Source organism: Rhagoletis zephyria, unplaced genomic scaffold, assembly GCF_001687245.7.
Source record: "Rhagoletis zephyria isolate East Lansing unplaced genomic scaffold, Rhagoletis_zephyria_1.1 Rzeph_scaffold_00322, whole genome shotgun sequence".
Classification (NCBI taxonomy): Eukaryota; Metazoa; Arthropoda; class Insecta; order Diptera; family Tephritidae; genus Rhagoletis; species Rhagoletis zephyria.
Genome location: NW_016157406.1, coordinates 37,564 through 57,966, shown reverse-complemented (window position 1 = coordinate 57,966; position 20,403 = coordinate 37,564). Strand labels below are relative to the sequence as shown.

At 35.6% G+C, this 20,403-nt stretch overlaps 3 protein-coding genes and 1 pseudogene across 5 annotated transcripts; 3 read left to right on the top strand and 1 right to left on the bottom strand.

Annotated features, from left to right (window-relative positions):
* Positions 1–297: 297 nt before the first annotated feature.
* Positions 298–2,327, top strand: RpS27A (ribosomal protein S27A). The gene is made up of 3 exons (XM_017610616.1): positions 298–397; positions 1,521–1,859; positions 2,146–2,327. The coding sequence occupies exons 2-3, from the start codon at positions 1,539–1,541 to the stop codon at positions 2,293–2,295; spliced, it is 471 nt and encodes a 156-aa protein (XP_017466105.1). The 5' UTR covers positions 298–397; positions 1,521–1,538; the 3' UTR covers positions 2,296–2,327.
* Ip259 (NSA2 ribosome biogenesis factor-like IP259) lies at positions 404–1,460 on the top strand. The gene has a single exon (XM_017610615.1). The coding sequence runs from the start codon at positions 594–596 to the stop codon at positions 1,371–1,373; it is 780 nt and encodes a 259-aa protein (XP_017466104.1). The 5' UTR covers positions 404–593; the 3' UTR covers positions 1,374–1,460.
* A 512-nt stretch (positions 2,328–2,839) lies between the features above and the next one.
* LOC108359001 (putative nuclease HARBI1) lies at positions 2,840–16,577 on the top strand. 3 transcript variants are annotated; one of them, XM_017610612.1, is made up of 3 exons: positions 13,583–14,215; positions 14,271–14,379; positions 15,673–16,577. In XM_017610612.1, the coding sequence occupies exons 1-3, from the start codon at positions 13,797–13,799 to the stop codon at positions 16,408–16,410; spliced, it is 1,266 nt and encodes a 421-aa protein (XP_017466101.1). In that variant the 5' UTR covers positions 13,583–13,796; the 3' UTR covers positions 16,411–16,577. The 3 variants fall into 3 exon arrangements, with proteins under 3 accessions (XP_017466103.1, XP_017466101.1, XP_017466102.1); XM_017610614.1 differs by lacking the exons at positions 13,583–14,215; positions 14,271–14,379 and adding an exon at positions 2,840–3,231; XM_017610613.1 differs by having other exon boundaries at positions 13,583–14,379.
* Positions 16,578–17,305: 728 nt separating this feature from the next.
* Positions 17,306–20,403, bottom strand: part of LOC108359004 (ubiquitin-40S ribosomal protein S27a-like) — a 6,039-nt pseudogene continuing 2,941 nt past the window's right edge.

Sequence of the window (20,403 nt, the reverse complement as noted above, 5' to 3'; positions counted from 1 at the left end):
AGGCGTTTTTTCAGGCGATTTTTAGTTGAATGCAACAATCGGCTGGTGTAAACGGCCTTTCAACTAATCGCTTTCAATGAAGTTTCTCGGCTGCCTACTTTCGTTCAACTTTTGGTTCAACTAATCGCCTGCGAAAGTTGAATCATGTAAATTCCCTATAAATAAAATATTAGTGTCAACCAAAATGTCAGAAATGTATCAGAATTTTAAAACCATGTTGGAACGTGCTGTGAAGACCCTTGTTGTACTACATTTGCGAATCAAATCCGCCAATTTTATTACTTGGTTTCCACAAACACAAGCAAAATGCGTTTATGGAATTCGTGTAATATAATGCTCTTCCTGTTGATTTTTCGGAAATAGTTTCCTTTTCGTATCGTGGCTTTTGCGTATGTAGGTGAGTTTTTCTACAAATGATAATTGCTAAGCAATTTTGAGCTGGGAACTGGTTTTTCTTAAGCGGGGCGAATTAATTTTATGTGATATTCGGTAAACTGTTAACTAAATACATAGCGGTATAATCACGAGTTGCGCCTGAATAATATTGGATGTAGTGGCCTTCTACATATTTTTTAGTTTGAAGTTAATTCATCATGCCTCAAAATGAGTACATGGAACGGCATTTTAAGCTGTACGGTCGGCGATTAGATTATGAAGAACGTAAACGTAAGAAAGAAGCTCGCTTGCCAAAGGAAAGGGCACGCAAAGCCCGTAAACTTCGTGGTATCAAAGCTAAAATATTTAACAAAGAGAGAAGAAATGAGAAAATTCAAATTACAAAGGAGATAAAAGCGCATCAGGAGAAAAAATGCAAGAAACAAGAAGAAAGTGTTCAAGAAGGGGCAGTTCCGCATTATTTATTGGATAGAGGTCAACAAGCTAATGCTAAGGTCCTGTCCAATATGATAAAGCAGAAACGGAAAGAAAAGGCCGGTAAATGGGATGTTCCACTACCAAAAGTGCGAGCTCATTCCGATGCCGAAGTATTCAGAGAAGTTAGAACTGGAAAAACTAAACGTAAGGCTTGGAAGCGAATGGTGACTAAAGTGACATACGTTGGTGAAAACTATACAAGAAAACCTCCAAAATTCGAAAGGTTCATAAGACCCATGGGTCTCAGAATGAACAAGGCTCATGTTACCCACCCAGAACTTAAAACTACATTTTATCTTTCCATAATTGGTGTTAAAAAGAATCCTAGTTCTACGATGTTAACTTCATTAGGGGTAATTACAAAGGGAACTGTGATCGAAGTAAACATTTCTGATCTGGGACTTGTTACGCAAACTGGAAAAATTGTCTGGGGCAAATATGCTCAAGTAACTAACAACCCCGAAAATGATGGTGTTATAAATGCAGTTTTGCTTATTTAAATGGAACAGCATACAATAGCCTAAGACTTCTTTCTGTTAACTTTGAAATAAATGGGATAAATGAAATGCATTTAATTTTAACTTGCATAAAGATTTCTTTTATTTTGTATTTTTGTGGGCCTAAAATTTTCTTTTTTGTTTTATTAGGATTTTAGAACTGCAGCCATGCAAATTTTCGTTAAGACCCTAACGGGCAAGACTATTACTCTTGAGGTTGAGCCTTCGGATACAATTGAGCATGTTAAGGCGAAAATTCAAGACAAGGAAGGGATCCCTCCAGATCAACAGCGCCTAATTTTCGCAGGAAAGCAATTAGAAGATGGGCGAACCTTAGCCGATTACAATATTCAAAAGGAATCTACTTTACATTTAGTACTTCGGCTCAGGGGAGGTGCTAAAAAGCGCAAGAAGAAGAACTACTCCACACCTAAGAAAATCAAGCATAAGAGGAAGAAGGTCAAATTGGCGGTTTTGAAATATTATAAGGTATGCCTATAGGCACATAGTGAAGCGGCTAGCAAAGTGTCGATTTCAAACTTGTATGCACGTAGTAAAGATGTATCCAAGGCGCATTCATGCTCAAGGCGTCTATGAGAGCGCAAATACTAAAGAGCAAAACGTAGATAGAGTAAAATAGCATAGCGTCGTTTTCAACGAATTTTGTTTTCTTCGCTATGCTAGGTGCTCTTTTTACGTTTTGCTCGCCGCTTCACAATATGCTTACCCTGAGAAGGATGAATTGTAAAACAGGATATTAATAAACTTCATTTAGGTCGATGAAAATGGCAAAATACATCGCCTTCGTCGCGAGTGCCCTGGTGAAAATTGTGGAGCTGGAGTGTTTATGGCTGCTCATGAAGATCGTCATTACTGTGGAAAATGCCAATTAACATTTGTTTTTTCCAAGCCTGAAGACAAATAAATTACTATATCTGTATACACGTCAGGACTAGATTCCATGCTTAATTTTTTATAATCGCTATTGGGCTTTAGAGTAGAATTGACGGACAGAACAAGCGCGCATAGGAGCATACCGATTTTCCCCTCTGAACCATTGCATTGTACATACTAGAGTTGTCAAACTATCGATAGCACTATCGATAGTATCGATAGTTTAAATTTTTTTAGACTATCAATACTCATTGATAGTTTTTTCATATAGGCTGCGTTTCTTTATACATTCCGGATAATCCCATATCACTACCGGAATAAACAGAATGCGTTTGAAATATACGTTAACATATCATCAGGAACGTTCTAAAGAATAAGTAAACAAAAAAGTTTATTCCAAACGTTCAGAATGGATAAAGAAATGCAGCCATACTATCGAAAACATCGATAGTTTAGTAGGACTATCGATCATCTCCCAATTTTTTTGAAATTATACATATGTTAATCGTAAATCCTGTTTTGTTTGTATAACTTGTGTTTGTTTTTAAACTTCCTAAAAGGAGAAGTATTTTGGCTAAGCAGTTACTTAATTTTGAATGATTATAACTTTTATAAGATAATATTTATTTCACTATGATCCTGTAAAAACAAAGCAACCTAACTGATTTAGAGCACTATCGATAGTTTTGTTTTTTTCGAGACTATCGTGAATATTGATAGTTTTTCTGAAAACTATCGATAGTTTGACACCTCTAGTACATACTTACAAGTAGGGATGCGCGATACCGATGCGATATTCAATATATCAACATCGTTGTTCATATCGATTAATTATATCGATATCACGAGTTGCGATACTATATTGTTTCGATATGTGAAATATCGGAAACTTTTCTCTTCCTACTCTGGGCTTCTGAATTGAGAATAAAATTGACTAGTTGGAAAAATTTGTTGTTCTTTTGGCATAGTAAGCATGAAAAACAAAAATTCATAAAAATCAAAATTTGTACTTCACAGTACATACATACAGTGACGAGCAAAACTGTAACATGGTGTAACAATTTTATTTCAGCCACCGTTATCTTTCCAACTTCTAACGACTTTCATACTTTTATTGTATATTCTTTTTGGTACACCCCTGCTCCCTCTCATAAAGATTTGAAGTCAATCCAACAACAACAATAAAACCGGCAGGCAAAAATGTAAATTAAGGCCAATGTTACATTTTTGCACTCACTCAGTTTTGCATTTTACAGTTATCTTTTGCATAGTTGGAAGTCAGATGACTTTTTTCAGTATTGTAATTTATTCAAGAAGTGATTACCAGTAATTAATATGGTTAATCAGGAAACATAAATGTAAATAATAGATTTAAAATGTTATTAAGGACAAAGTAAGTTTGCCAAAAAATATTACGGTCCGATATCTTGTGAATGTAGTAGCAAGTAGCGCGCAGCCACTATCACAGAAGCGCTTAAGGTATTAAAATTGAATGCGAATTAGTAGACAGCGAGGCAAAGAATTGTCAAATTGAACGCAAAGGCATAATAAAAGAAGAAAAACCATTTTGATCAAAATACATGTGCGAGAGTGGTATCATTTTGCCGGATCGCACGAAAACCGGACCGTTGCCTATTGGGATACGTTAGCCCTTACAGAATGCAATAAAGAAACACATTTTTAAGATTTAATTGAAGGTTAGTTGGACCGACAAGACTAAATTAATCGCTTTCAATCAGATGGCCGGGCATGGTATTGGATCAAAGACCCAAATTAAGCTTAAGCGCATCATGTGAGGCAAACTGTGAATCACAGTGGTCGGTCAATAATAGTTCGGGGTTGTATTTCAAAAATATTGTTGGTCGGTTAATACGCATTATGCGTAAAGAACAGTACCTATTCATATTTCAACAAAATTTGCAAGATGTAGTCGAAAAATGAGAGTTTCTGCTGAAAAATCACCCAAAACATACTGCATATGTTCGAAAAGACTGGATGCAAAGCAAAAATTTGCTATTTTGAAATTACCTCCACAATCCGCGGATATGAATCTCGTCGAAAATCAGTCTTGCCATCTTTTGATTTTCAAAAAGCACCAAAAACTTGGAAAAAAGCGTTTTACCACACTAAAAGCACCAAATTTGTTTGAATCAAGGGATGCTTTTTTCATAACGTAATACCGAAGTACTTCACATTAAATCTGGTATATCTCGAGAAAGAAAAATCGAATCGCATCAAACGAAAATAATGCCCTAATTAGAAATGAGCAAATAATTTGATGTTTTCATTATATAACCTCAAAAATCGCTAAAAACCGTGTTTTTGGCACTTTGAGGTTAGGATATCTCAAAATTCTAGTGCTGGAGCAAGAGGCCAGATTTGGATTTAGCACCAAGAAACGATGTGTTTTACTCAGGTGGTAAAAAAAAAAAAATTTTTACAAATAATTAGAAAAGAAAAAAATACTTAACTTACTTGCGTACTAGCATTTTCAACGCGAATAGAATTTAAAAAGGTGAGTTTCTTGTAAATTCAGTGCTGCCACAGCCTTAAATATTTCAAATTATTTCAGGTTTTAACTATCTCGAAGTAATTTTAGTTCAGAAAAAAAGCACTAAAAAAGGCACTAGGCACTAAATAGTTTTTTTTGGCGTTTTAATTTTCAAAAAACACTAAATCTAGTGCTTAAAGCACCAAGTTGGCAACTATGTCGTATGCAAGTCCGTCCAATGGAGTACATGAGCTATGAAAGCAAACCAAGGATATATGGGAGGCTAAACCTCCAGAATTTTTACAGATACAAATAAGGTATGCCAAATTGCATCCAGGAACTAAAAAAAGGTATATTGAACATTGTGTTTACAATTCTCTTTTTTCGTGAAAATTCTCAAAAGGTTATTAAAAATATATAAGTGCAAAACTGTAACATATGCCTTAATTTACATTTTTGTCTGCTGGTTTTATTATTGTTGTTGGATTGACTTCAAATATTTATGAGAGAGGAAGCAGGAGTGTACCAATAAGAATATACAACAAAAGTATGAAAGTCGTTAGAAGTTGGAAAGATAGCGGTGGCTGAAATAAAAAGTGTTACACCATGTTACAGTTTTGCTCGTCACTTTACGTATGAAAAGGTGTGTCTCTTTGAAGGTACTTATCCAAAGTAACTTCGTTATTTTAATTTAGGCTTATTTGCATTTTAATTCCAAGTATATGTATGTAGTTTCATAAACAATATATCTTTATTAACCATTTCGTTTTCGATATTTCCGATATTCAATATATCGATATTATTTTAGTAGATATATCGGTATTGGATACTATGAGTTTAGAATATCTATATGAACTGACGGACGAAGTCCAGAGGTTCATCAAGCAACCTCTGGACCCTTCAGCTTACCGACTGGCCCTGAACGGCATTCACAGGGAGTCAGTCTCGAGTTATGTAGACTCTAGACCTGTGAATGCCGTTCTAGGCATACCGCCCCCGGACATAGACGAGACGGAGCTTCATCTGCCTCGGGAGACACGAACGACAATAGCCCGACTCCGCTCTGGTTACTGCAGCAGGTTGAACTCCCACCAAAGTAGATTGAGTGAGGATGTGCCAAATGAGCGTCCGGCATGCGGAGAGACCCCACATGACTGGAAATATCTCTTCGCATGCCCGGAAAACCGGACAACCCTACCGGCTTTGTCCTTGTGGACCAACCCAATAGAAGTTGCCGTTAGTGGAACTTGACGACAACGACTGAGATACCAACCGATCTGGGCGGGGTTGTTGTAGCCGCTACAACAGCAACAACAAGTTTAGAATATCGCGATATCGATATACCGAATTTTCATTGCCGATACGCACACCTACTTACAAGTGAAAAAAAATCAGATGTTTTCCCAAAATGCCTCACAGCTGAGATCACCTGATTCTATGTGCTACAGGGTTACACTCAATATATATAAAAAAAAACTTTAAACGGACTTTGACAAAACCAGCAAGAAAAGTTCTATTAAGTTTAGGAGTCATTGACCAAAATGCTTTAATATATTAAACTGCTGTAAACATGGGAATTCATTTAAATCAATGCATATTTTGCCAATTTTTAAGGTTATTTCAATAACTTTAGTCTTTTTCTACATCCCTTTAAACACCCTGTCTAACATTTTGACAGGTTATTTCTACCTTTTTACAGGATATTTCTATGTATTTTCCAGGCGGTTTCCAATCAGAAGAAGAACACTTGTCACATTGATGTATGCACAATGCTCTCAACGACGCTAAAAATAAAAAAGTAACTGGGCGTCGATATAGGTTTTTGACGCAAGTATAACGGTATAATTTTTTTGGGGGGAAACGACAACTACGGTTACGGAAAGTCAAAGGTCAAACGCAGCACTTCAAATCCAAATATCTCGACATTTATCGCACAGATTCTAAAACTCTTGATGTTATTCAATATAAATGTTTACAAGGGTCGTTTACATAATGGGGCTTTCGCACGCGGCGATTTTTCAGGCAACTTTTGTGTTCAACTCACGCAGGGTTGCACGGAAAAAAATTAAATGGCTAAAAATATTAAAATATTCGCCATAAAAGGGCGTCTGCATTGTTCAACTTTGAATTCTACTTTTGGTTGGAGAGCCTTTCAACTAATCGCTTTCAACAAAGTTGGTCGCCAGCCACGGTGCAGCCAACAAAGGTGGCGCCGTCAGTGGTACCGCTACTTTGGTTTTGCCGATTTTGACAGTTGTGGTAACTTATAAATAAACCTTTGTCTACAAATCAGCGAAAGAAAAATTTGAATTATAAGTGAAACATCAGTTTAAACTGTGTTAATTTGCAATTTGTAAGTGATTTTTGAGTTGAAGACTGCGTAAAAACTAATAAAATGAAGTGATGTGTGTTAAATTGCGACAGCCATCAAGATACAAGATGCGTAGATGCAAGTGTAGCGCTGGGACGAATCGCTGCATTTTGTGTACATTGGGCACGGCAAAGCCGTTCTCGAAATGTTTTTTTATTATTACATTAACAGCATTTCCTCACAATGATGTTGCTTCTGCTCCAAGCAGCCTCCATTAGCAAGTTAACTAATCAATCCCGCTGAGATGCTGACGCAGTTTTCTGCAGCAGCCTTAATTGCAAAGCAATAGAGTGCACTAAATCGTTTGCTGAAGCAGCCTCAATTGCAAATTAATGGAGTGCACTAAAATGTTACCTATTCTCTAATAGATTAGGTAAAAATACAATATTTTCGCATTTAGCAAAATTAAAACACGTTTTTCGTTGTAAAGTGAACTGTTTTGGCAGTTTCAACTCGTTTTTCTTTTCGCTCTATTCTTTGTTTACTTGTGGTACACAAATGTCAACGCCCAGGACGGCGCAATCTTGTATTCTATCATTCTTGGTCGCCAGCCAACATTTAAGCTGAAATTAGTCAAGAACGTAAACCTACCGGTACGTAAACCCGAGTCAGCTAACGCGATCTGTCTTACCAGAGCGCCATGTAAATGAAAACTCAACACCGCAGAATTTTTCTGTAGTTGTAGCCCGTACCGCAGAAATCTGCGGAATTTAGATTTTTACGTGTAAGCCGATTTCTTCCTTCTATAGATGCTTGCCACTCCGTCAGTTTTGCAGATGGTAAAAAAGTTATAAGTTCCTATTCAAAATACGTTTAAAATATTTGAAATTTACTATTGGATAAGGTTTTTTGTTGAAAACTAAGTAGTATTTATTTAGCTACGATCTATTATAGCAGGGAAAATTGTAGTTGAAAATGTAAGTTTATGAAATGGCATTGATGAGTGACAACACTGTAGTAAGCAACAATGAGGGCTCCAGTACTCGACAAAATTCTGCGTATGCAGACTGCGTTTAAGTATACGTTCTGCGTTCTTGACTAATTTAGCCATTCAACTTTTTTTCGTGCAACGCTGTGTGAGTTGAATGCAAAATCGCCTCGTGCGAACACCTTTTAAAAGACTCCTTGCTGTGCTTGACAGTTCGAACTTTGACAACAAAGCGTGAAGCGTGGAAGGTACGCTACAATAAACGCTTTAGGCTGATTCACATACAACTTTCTTCGATTTGCTTGATAGTTTTTTACTTTGATATATAAGATCGATGTAGGCATATGCACGAGTATGCTCACATAAAAAAGTTTGAAGCAAAGCAAAGTAAATCGAAGCCAAATCTTGGGCAACTCTCAACTTTTGCCCGCTTTGGCAATCAGCTGTCTACATGTATCTTTTCTCGTGCGCTTGCATTTGCATTTAATGACAAAAATAGGGTAAACAGGAATTTTTATTGCTATTATTAATGCATATTATCATATTGCTATCTATTTAACAGATAAAAAATATGGAGGAAAAGGAGAACGCAAAAGCTGTCACAGCATTTATTGTAGCATACCTTCTGCGTTTCACGCTTTGTTGTCGAAGTTTGAACTGTCAAGCAAAGCGAGGAAAGTCGTATCTGAATGGCCCTTTGTCCTCCATATTTTGGCCCATATTATGAGTTGCATTCGAGCTTGAGTTGATTATGAGCTATGCAACCGTGTCGAAATTTTCGTTAAGTATCGAATTTTCTGCCGAACAGAATTTCGCTTTCGTTGGTGTAGCGAAGTGTTAGAAAAGTGTTAAAAATGTATGATTTTGCATTTGTTTTCATACTTTTTGGCGGCTAGACACTAATTTTAAACAAGTTTTTATCAATTTCATGCAGTTTTAACGTCGTGAATACAAAACACAAGCTCGAAAGGCTAGTTTCACTTGTGAGAACAAAATCGTAGAGCTGTTGATAGTTTTAAAGGTAATTCTCTAGTATAGGGCTGCAATTGCTAAAAAAAGCTCCGAAAAAGTCGGGAGGGGTACCAAACGACGCGTTTCGGTCCCCCTATTAACAATCCGGAGGGGGAGGGCTAATATTAATAAACATTTAAAATTGTAAACAAAAAACTTTTGTTAAATTTCGTTGTTTTCTATGAGCAATTACCACGTCAAAAATGCACTAAATCACCAGTTAACACTTTTAAAACTCTATTAAAACGTCTCCGGTTATTGTTTTATGCAAACAAAATCATTTATTCACCTTCATTTTATATTTTTCTTTAATAAAACAGAGTAAACAAACTTTGCGCCTGCCAAAATTATTATAACCTCAAATCGCTGCTATTGCCACTTTATTTCAAATTCATTAACGCTTTTATCCTCTGTTTACACTATGCACTGCTCCCAATTTGAGGTCAAATTTATATATATATGCGGTTTTCTTAAAAATGAGTTAAATATATATATTTAACAGAGATATTTATTTTGCGTGCTATAATAGATCGTAGCTAAATATAAACTACTTAGTTTTCAATAAAAAACCTTATCCAATAATAAATTTCAAATATTTTAAACGTATTTTGAATAGGAACTTATAACTTTTTTACCATCTGCAAAACTGGCGGAGTGCCAAGCATCTATAGAAGGAAGAAATCGGTTGCAAATTCCGCAGATTTTTGCGCTACGGGCTACAACCACAGAAAAATTCTGCGGTGTTGAGTTTTCATTTACATGGCGCTCTGGTAAGACAGATCGCGTTTGCTGACTCGGGTTTACGTACCGGTAGGTTTACGTTCTTGACTAATTTCAGCTTAAATGTTGGCTGGCGGCCAACTTTGTTGAAAGCGATTAGTTGAAAGGCTCTCCAACCAAAAGTAGAATTCAAAGTTGAACAATGCAGACGCCCTTTTATGGCGAATATTTTAATATTTTTAGCCATTTAATTTTTTTCCGTGCAACCCTGCGTGAGTTGAACACAAAAGTTGCCTGAAAAATCGCCGCGTGCGAAAGCCCCATTATGTAAACGACCCTTGTAAACATTTATATTGAATAACATCAAGAGTTTTAGAATCTGTGCGATAAATGTCGAGATATATGGATTTGAAGTGCTGCGTTTGACCTTTGACTTTGCGTAACCGTAGTTGTCGTTGCCCCCCAAAAAAATTATACCGTTATACTTGCGTCAAAAACCTATATCGACGCCCAGTTACTTTTTTATTTTTAGCGTCGTTGAGAGCATTGTGCATACATCAATGTGACAAGTGTTCTTCTTCTGATTGGAAACCGCCTGGAAAATACATAGAAATATCCTGTAAAAAGGTAGAAATAACCTGTCAAAATGTTAGACAGGGTGTTTAAAGGGATGTAGAAAAAGACTAAAGTTATTGAAATAACCATAAAAATTGGCCAAATATGCATTGATTTAAATGAATTCCCATGTTTACAGCAGTTTAATATATTAAAGCTTTTGGTCAATGACTCCTAAACTTAATAGAACTTTTCTTGAGGGTTTTGTCAGAGTCCGTTTAAAGTTTTTTTTATATATATTGAGTGTAACCCTGTAGCACATAGAATCAGGTGATCTCAGCTGTGAGGCATTTTGGGAAAACATCTGATTCTTTTTTCACTTGTAAGTAGCTGTGCGTATCGGCAATGAAAATTCGGTATATCGATATCGCGATATTCTAAATTTACAATATCCAACACCGATATATCTACTAAAATAATATCGATATATTGAATATCGGAAATATCGAAAACGAAATGGTTAATAAAGATATATTGGCGCGTATTCATAGTTCAGCAACTAAGGGCCATTTGCACCATGTCTAGTTAATTCTAATTCCCAGTTAAACATCTTTATCGACGTTATCGACATCCATCATTTAACATGTGATCGATAAAGCAGTTAACGTGCTTAACTGAAGGATGTACCTCCAGTTAGCGTTAACTAGACATGGTGCAAACGGCCCTAAGTGTTATGCACAAATTTACTTTAAAAGAACTAGCGTGAAGCTGACTTATTATTTGAGAATTTATCTAAATTATTCCAATTATTAAATTGTGATGTAGCTTTATTCGAATTGTAATACGCATTTAATTTCTTCTTCCGAATAAAATGGATCGATCTTTGTAAATTTTAATTGGAGATTATTCAATATTATCAAAATCACCCTCTACTAACTTTATTTTTACATATTTCGTCTGTTTTCCCTTAATTTGATAAAATACTTCTTCCTAGTTACGACTTAGTTGCAGCTGCAGCCGAAACTAAATTTTAAGTTGGTACTTAGCCAGAAAAGTCGAAACTAAGGTGACTATGAATAGCTTTAGTTGTGACTTAGAATAGTTTCGACTTAGTTGAGTACAACATGACTATGAATATGCGCCATTGTTTCGATATTTTAGGGCCGGTTTCCCTATCTCCGGTTAACACTAATCCCCCGGTAAACATCGTTACCGACCTTATCGACTCCCTGTTATATGCATGGAGTTAGAACGTCGATAACTATGTTTAACCGGAGATTAGTGTTAACCAGACATTGAGTAACCGGCCCTTAATGAGAAAAAGTGGCAACATTGCATTTTCGAGTATACAGTGGCTAGCTGCCATTATTTGGATAAAGAAAAGTTAAGAAAATTCAATATCGATGTGATGCTGATAGAAATCTGTATCAATTTGTGATCAATTCTGTTTGTTTTGTTTCCTAATTAAGTGAGGAAATTTGAATTGACAGCACCGACAAATGAATATATACCTAAATAAATGGTCGGTCATGGATAAAACAATTCAACTTTTTGTATTGAAGTTTTGGTTTAAAATTTATTTTTTCCTTTTCAGTAGGATTTTTGCACATTATCTTCTGCGTGAGAATTGATCGTAATAGATACGGATCTGAATAAGTGACTGGAACACGGCTGTTTGTCAAAAGCATACGATTTCGAACTCGCGTAAATGTACATTTGCTAAATGCGATAGCATGAACGCTCTTCGAAAACATATGTTCGAAAGTGCTAAATGTTGCATTTTAAGGGCCGGTTACTCAATGTCTGGTTAACGCTAATCTCCCGTTAAACATAGTTATCGACGTTACCGACTCCCTTTTGTATGCATGGTGTCGAAGACGTCGATAACGATGTTTAACCGCAGATTAGTGTTAACCAGACATTGAGTAATCGGCCCTAAATGCAGCAAAAACGGTGCATTAATCGGAAGATGAAATTAAATGCGTATTACAATTCGAATAAAGCTACTAGAGGTGTCAGACTATCGATAGGCACACCATCGATAGTTTTGATAGTTTTCAGAAAAACTATCAATATTCACGATAGTCTCGAAAAATACAAAACTATCGATAGCACTATCGACAACGCTAAATCAGTTAGGTTTCTTTGTTTTTACAGGATCATAGTGAAATAAATATTATCTCATAAAAGTTATATTCATTCAAAATTAAGTAACTGCTTAGCCAAAATACTTCTCTTTTTAGAAAGCTCAAAAACAAACACAAGTTATACAAACAAAACAGGACTTACGAATAACACATGTATGAATATTGGCCTAAATAAGTGCATATTTGAATATGACTAAAAAACAAAATTTTTAATTCAAATTAAAAAATGCAGGTATTACCAACAATAGTTCGATAGTCCTACTAAACTATCGATATTTTTGATAGTATAAAAAAAAAACTATCAATGAGTATTGATAGTCTAAAAAAATTGAAACTATCGACACTATCGATAGTGCCATCGATAGTTTGACAACTCTAAAAGCTACATCAGAATTTTTTAATTGGAATAATTTATATAAATTCTCAAATAATAAGTCAGTTTCACACTAGTTCTTTTAAAGTAAATTTGTGCATAAGATTTATATATCTACTATTTGTATGTCACAGCATGCTTTCGATAAACATCGACTTCACATCAATGCGGTTGTACTGGCTATTTCCCACAATTAACAAGAAAATTATACTTTATTCTTTTGCATAATCATGCAATGNAAAGCTACATCAGAATTTTTTAATTGGAATAATTTATATAAATTCTCAAATAATAAGTCAGTTTCACACTAGTTCTTTTAAAGTAAATTTGTGCATAAGATTTATATATCTACTATTTGTATGTCACAGCATGCTTTCGATAAACATCGACTTCACATCAATGCGGTTGTACTGGCTATTTCCCACAATTAACAAGAAAATTATACTTTATTCTTTTGCATAATCATGCAATGAAAATAAAAATTACATAAACGGATGATCAAACTTTACATTATTTAATAAAAATGTAATTTTTCCAAAATATCGTAAAGAAAAATCGATACATTTTCACACTCGTTTTGCTATATCGTAAACTAAGTCGAAACTACTTAGTAGAAGTCTGAAATGCGACTATGAATAGAAGTAAATTTTAAGTTGGTACTTAAATTTAAGTTGCAACTTTGTTAGTTTCGACTTAGTTGCTGGACTATGAATACGCGCCAATATTGTTTCGATATCGTATCGCAACTCGTGATATCGATATAAATTGACCGATATGATGAACAACGATGTTGATATATTGAATATCCTATCGGTATCGCGCATTCCTACTTGTAAGTATGCACAATGAAATGGTTGAGAGGGAAAATCGGTATGCTCCTATGGGCCCTGTCTCACGATCAATATGGATCGCGATCCAGTATCGTGATCCATATTGATGCATGATGCTCCACTCTCTGCTATGCTACACCTTCAATATTTATCGCGTCATTATTTTCAAACTTTTGAACTGTGCAAGTCGTTTTTAAATAAGAAAAATGCAAGAAAATTCAAAAAGAGCGTGTTTAGCCATATTACTGGCATTTTCATTAAAAAAAAAGAAACAAAGATGAAGTATGGGAGTCGAAGATGGTACCTGGAGCGGCATAGGTACACTCATTTGAGATTATTGGATTCGATTCGACTTTGCAAGGAATTAAGCGACTACGAAAATTACTTTCGGATCTCCACTGAAAGTTTCGACCATATTCTTGAATTAATCAGCCCATATATAACTAAGCAAGATACAGTTATGAGAGCTGCCATTTCGCCAACAGAAAAACTGGCGGTGACTTTGCATTATTTAGCAACAGGAAGGGATGTACCCAAATCTAATGATATTTGTTCACAACTTATTGTGATTATTTTACAGCTACTTTAAGCAGGTGCGGTATACAGCGATTATGTCGCGGCAAGCAATAAGCGAAGCGATCATGGATACATGTGAAGCTTTGATATACGCTCTTCGAAACTGCATTAAAGTAAGTGTACTAAATGATACACATGTACATATGGTATTTTGTTATAATTTATTCAGAAAACTGTGCAAATAAATACATATGATTTATGTAATAATTTTAGTTGCCAGGGAATGATGAAAAAAGAGATCTTAGTGAGTATTCCTCTGTGCTTTGTATTTCTTCAGTGGCACCTACTTCAGTATTGTATATTAGCATTGCTTGGCCACTTGGAGGCAATTGCGAGGAAAAACTAGATTGCGAAGATAGAATAGGAGACGGAGTATGCGGGTAGTTAGGTGTTATATATTCACTCTGCAGAGGCATTCCAAAATTGGAGTCTGGTGAAGGTGTTGGCGGTGGTACATAAATAGGTGGCGGTCTTTGGACTCGAATAGCTTTAATATCTGGTTGCGGTGATGATTCAGAGAAACGTGGTAATGGTGGTAATTGATTATACATTGTGGGTTCTGGTGTCGGAGCTGATGACACATCCGTGTTGCAAGCGTCTGGATATACAATTATTTTAACAGAGTTACGTCTCAAGTTTCCCAGTTCTGCTTCAAATAAAATATCATTAATTCCTTTTTCAGCTGGCATACGCTGCGTTGGATTTAGATGCTCTAATTTTTCACTCCAGTATAATGCCGTTGCGTTTATGTTTGTAGAACTTTAGGGTGCAGACAATAGGGAACATGCCTTTTCAATTAGCTCGTTTTGTTTAGCCACTGCACAATTTTTTTTGTTTTCCGAGGAGGAGCCAACTCGCTAATAGATGAAAAGGAAGTGTTAGATAAGTCCTCTCTATTTGTCTGCTCCTCAACTTGCAATTCGTCACACATTTTGCGATTCTACCTGGTTCTGAAAGAAAGAAAATTATTGTTAATNAGGGTGCAGACAATAGGGAACATGCTTTTTCAATTAGCTCGTTTTGTTTAGCCACTGCACAATTTTTTTTGTTTTCCGAGGAGGAGCCAACTCGCTAATAGATGAAAAGGAAGTGTTAGATAAGTCCTCTCTATTTGTCTGCTCCTCAACTTGCACCAATTCGTCCACATTTTGCGATTCTACCTGGTTCTGAAAGAAAGAAAATTATTGTTAATTAATAAAATTGATTTTAATTCTTTACATTTATGCCCGTTTGCACCAATCAATTTTAAAATTATCAGCCTGTTAAAATTTAAAATGATAAAATGTAGTTCGGAAAATTTGTCATTTTAAATTTTAACGGTCTGATAAATTTTAAAATTGATTGGTGAAACTGAGAGTTAATTTTATATTTTATTTATAAAATGGTTTTCAAATTTCTTTTTTTAGATGACTAGTACAGCAGAAGAGTGGAGTAGTGTTTCTGATGAATTTCGTGTATTACATAATTTTTATAACTGCATCGGCGCAGTTAACGGGAAACACGTAAAAATAAAGCGTCCAAATGGTTCGGGAGCGCTTTATTATAACTATAAAGGAACATACAGTATCGTTCTTATGGCTACTGCGAACGTTAAAAAGGAATTTGTCATGGTTGATATTGGATGCAATGGACGCGTGTCTGATGGTGGTGTCTTGTTTTACACTAAATTCTGGGAGCGTTTGCAACAAAATCGTTTAAATATACCGGAATGGACACCATTGCCAAACACCTCGATATCATTCCCATATGTTTTTATAGGAGACGAAGCTTTCGAGCTAGGCCCTAACTTTATGAAGCCTTATCCTCAAAAAAGAGTATCACAAGAAGAGCAATTGTTTAATAAACGGTTATCGAAGGCTAGATGTGTCATTGAGTGTGTGTTTGGTATCCTCGCCAATAAATTTGGAGTTTTCCAGAAAGCCATAAGTCTCAGCCCGCAGAAAGCCGCAAAAGTGACAGCAGCTTGTTTTTATCTGCACAATTATTTAATGAGAAAAGATTCTAATTATCAGGCACCAAATTCCAATGAGTATAATTTTCAATTAACCACCGTACAAAGCAGTTCGGCGCGAAATTCAACAAGATGTGCCAAAACTATAAGAGACAAATTTTGCAAATATTACAATGACGAATATAGATGCTAACTTTTGCCACTCAATTTTTATCACTTATGTATATGAAAAAAAAGAATAATAAAAGTTTTCACTTAAAACAACAGACAATCTACATACTACTTTCTTTTCTTTCCACCTTTATAGCTAGGTATTCACTAGAGTATGAGTAGAATTCAAGGAAATCTTTAAAACAAATTTACTTACCAGGTCAACAGGCTTCTCATTTTTATTTAAAAAGTGAAGAGCGTTAAATGTCCAAGACTTTGGAATATAAACGTCTTCTGTACCAGCTCCGGAGCGCTTGGAGTCAATAATTTTTTTCAATTCCTTTCGATAATTTGATCGTTAAGAATTTATTTTTTTCGGACATCACCTAAGATTAGTAATAATTTCTCATGTCCGGCCGTTCTTTTTATTTTATTCATGTAGCTTTTGGACGAAGGATGCCACAATTCCGGCATACTTTCCAATTGTAGGATAAACTCCTTCAAACACCTTTGGCCATTCGTTTATCCCAACACCGCCGGCTGGATATGTGCGCTTTCGTCGTCCGACATTATTAAAAATTTCCGCTGCCAAATAAATAATTATTCCGATAATTAACGTTTCGCCTTTAACATTTAAATCTCCACTTTATTTTGAAATACACACGTATTGACGTATCGCGAACGAAATATGCTACACGTTCAATATTTATTGACAGTACTGCGATCCGCGATCCAGATTTCAAAATTTCTAGAAATTTTGCGATATGGATCACGATCCATCAATATTGCATGCTACACAGTCAATAAATATCGCGATACTTGGATCACGTCAATAAATATTGATCGTGAGACATGGCCCTATGCGCGCTTGCACTGTCTGTTTATTCTACTCTAAAGAAGCCCAATAGCGACCATTAAAAATTAAGCATGGAATCTAGTACTGACGTGTATACAGATATAGTAATTTATTTGTCTTCAGGCTTGGAAAAAACAAATGTTAATTGGCATTTTCCACAATAATGGCGATCCTCATGAGCAGCCATAAACACTCCAACTCCACAATTTTTACCAGGGCACTCGCGACGAAGGCGAAGTATTTTGCCATTTTCATCGACCTAAATGAACAGTTTATTAATATCCTGTTTTACAATTCATCCTTCTCAGGGTAAGCATATTGTGAAGCGGCGAGCAAAACGTAAAAAGAGCACCTAGCATAGCGAAGAAAACAAAATTCGTTGAAAACGACGCTATGCTATTTTACTCTATCTACGTTTTGCTCTTTAGTATTTGCGCTCTCATAGATACATACACGTCATGAATGCGCCTTGGATACATCTCTACCATGAGGCATTTCTTAAGAGATAATTATCACAAATTATCACTAATTTCTGCTGGAAAGCGTTTCTTAACGCAAAAAGCTAGCAGAAACTAGCAGCTCTCTCTCGTTCTTACGCTCTTCTTTTTTTTGGCTCTCCCGCTAGCAGCTGTCAAAATGGATAAACAAAAATTCGCGCCAAATAGTTTCTGCTAGTTTTTCGTTTCTTTACTTTTTCGTTATTTCGCTCTCTGCGAGCGTAATTCCTACAATTTTCTCATTCTTCTTCTTCCTGATAATTATCAGCTAGAAAAGAAAAGAAACAAAGCCATGATTCAATAATACAAGGTTAGATAATTATTGACAGCCGCGGTTTGACACTCCCTTACAAAAGGTTGCATTTACGAAGGACAGAGAAAGGAGAAAAATGCAATCCCTTGTTGCAAAAATGGTAGTAGAAAAGTACGCAAAGTAGGCAATTAGTAGTGAAATTCCTTTTGTAAGTTCTAATGTATTTGCAGGAAATCTGGCATTTGAAACGAAACATTGAACGAAGTATTTATATATCTACGTGAATTACGTAATTTATGTGCTACTTAGCAGTATTAAAACTGTAAAAGGACTCAAAATTAAAATAAAACTACTACGAGATTTATGTAAACATCCAATTTAAATCAATTTATGTTTTTATCAGTTAAATGTGCTTCATATGCATGACTCAATAATACAAGGTTAGATAATTATTGACAGCCGCGGTTTGACACTCCCTTACAAAAGGTTGCCTTTACGAAAGACAGAGAAAGGGCAAGAATGCAATCCCTTGTTGCGAAAATGGTAGTAGAAAGGTACGCAATTAGTAGTGAAATTCGTTTTGTAAATTCCAATGTACTTGCAAGAAATCTAGAATTTTAAGCGAAATATTGAAGGAAATATTAATATATCTACGTGACTTACGTAATTTCTGTGCTATTTAGGTGTTTAAAAACTGCAAAAGGACTCAGAAATAAAATAAAACGACTATGAGATTTTGTAAACATCCAATTTAAAAACAATTTATGTTTTCTTCACTTAGGGCCGGTTACTCAATGTCTGGTTAACACTAATCTGCGGTTAAACATCGTTACCGTCGTCTTCGACTCCATGCATATAACAGGGAGTCGGTAACGTCGATAACGATGTTTAACCGCAGATTAGTGTTAACCAGACATTGAGTAAACGGCCCTTAAATGTGCTTCTATTTCACACCAAAGCTACACCTTTTCCAAGAAAATTTGCAAAGAAGCAACACGGTGCTGGTGCTAGGGAGCGGTGCGAGAGAGACAACTGTCAGTTTATCGAACCTTGTATTATTGAATCATGCATCTCTAAAACGTGCATACACGTTTGAAATCGACACTTTGCTAGCCGATTCACTATGTGCCTATAGGCATACCTTATAATATTTCAAAACGGCCAATTTGACCTTCTTCCTCCTATGCTAGATTTTCTTAGGTGTGGAGTAGTTCTTCTTCTTGCGCTTTTAGCACCTCCCCTGAGCCGAAGTACTAAATGTAAAGTAGATTCCTTTTGAATATTGTAACCGGCTAAGGTTCGCCCATCTTCCTATTGTTTTCCTGCGAAAATTAGGCGCTGTTGATCTGGGGGGATCCCTCCCTTGTCTTGAATTTTTGCCTTCACATGCTCAATTGTATCCGAAGGCTCAACCTCAAGAGTAATAGTCTTGCGCGTTAGGGTCTTAACGAAAATTTGCATGGCTGCAGTTCTAAAATCCTAATAAAACAAAAAGAAAATTTTAGGCCCACAAAAATACAAATTAAAAAAAATCTTTATGCAAGTTAAACTTAAATGCATTTCATTTATCCTACTTATTTCAAAGTTCACAGAATGAAGTCTTATACGGTAGACGGGCTCGATTATTTGCATAACCAGCCTTTATTTGCTTTAACTATGCATTTTCCTCTTTAAAATGAGCATAAGCAGCCGAACAAATGCACGAAATTTTTGGGAATTAACTCAGGTCCGGGGAATTTTCGATGTCAACACTGGTAAAAAAGGCCAGTTTTTGTCTTTTGTACAGCCCGCAGAAAGCCGCAAAAGTGACAGCAGCTTGTTTTTATCTGCACAATTATTTAATGAGAAAAGATTCTAATTATCAGGCACCAAATTCCAATGAGTATAATTTTCAATTAACCACCGTACAAAGCAGTTCGGCGCGAAATTCAACAAGATGTGCCAAAACTATTAGAGACAAATTTTGCAAATATTACAATGACGAATATAGATGCTAACTTTTGCCACTCAATTTTTATCACTTATGTATATGAAAAAAAAGAATAATAAAAGTTTTCACTTAAAACAACAGACAATCTACATACTACTTTCTTTTCTTTCCACCTTTATAGCTAGGTATTCACTAGAGTATGAGTAGAATTCAAGGAAATCTTTAAAACAAATTTACTTACCAGGTCAACAGGCTTCTCATTTTTATTTAAAAAGTGAAGAGCGTTAAATGTCCAAGACTTTGGAATATAAACGTCTTCTGTACCAGCTCCGGAGCGCTTGGAGTCAATAATTTTTTTCAATTCCTTTCGATAATTTGATCGTTAAGAATTTATTTTTTTCGGACATCACCTAAGATTAGTAATAATTTCTCATGTCCGGCCGTTCTTTTTATTTTATTCATGTAGCTTTTGGACGAAGGATGCCACAATTCCGGCATAC

What these genes read in the sequence shown, in the direction of transcription:
- Ip259 (XM_017610615.1), top strand. Translation starts at nt 594, where the DNA reads ATGCCTCAAAATGAGTACATGGAACGGCATTTTAAGCTGTACGGTCGG.
- RpS27A (XM_017610616.1), top strand. Translation starts at nt 1,539, where the DNA reads ATGCAAATTTTCGTTAAGACCCTAACGGGCAAGACTATTACTCTTGAG. An exon ending in CGGTTTTGAAATATTATAAG is followed by an intron (nt 1,860 to 2,145) that starts GTATGCCTATAG and finishes AACTTCATTTAG; the next exon opens with GTCGATGAAAATGGCAAAAT.
- LOC108359001 (XM_017610612.1), top strand. Translation starts at nt 13,797, where the DNA reads ATGCATGATGCTCCACTCTCTGCTATGCTACACCTTCAATATTTATCG. An exon ending in CATTATTTAGCAACAGGAAG is followed by an intron (nt 14,216 to 14,270) that starts GGATGTACCCAA and finishes ATTATTTTACAG; the next exon opens with CTACTTTAAGCAGGTGCGGT. An exon ending in CTCTTCGAAACTGCATTAAA is followed by an intron (nt 14,380 to 15,672) that starts GTAAGTGTACTA and finishes TTCTTTTTTTAG; the next exon opens with ATGACTAGTACAGCAGAAGA.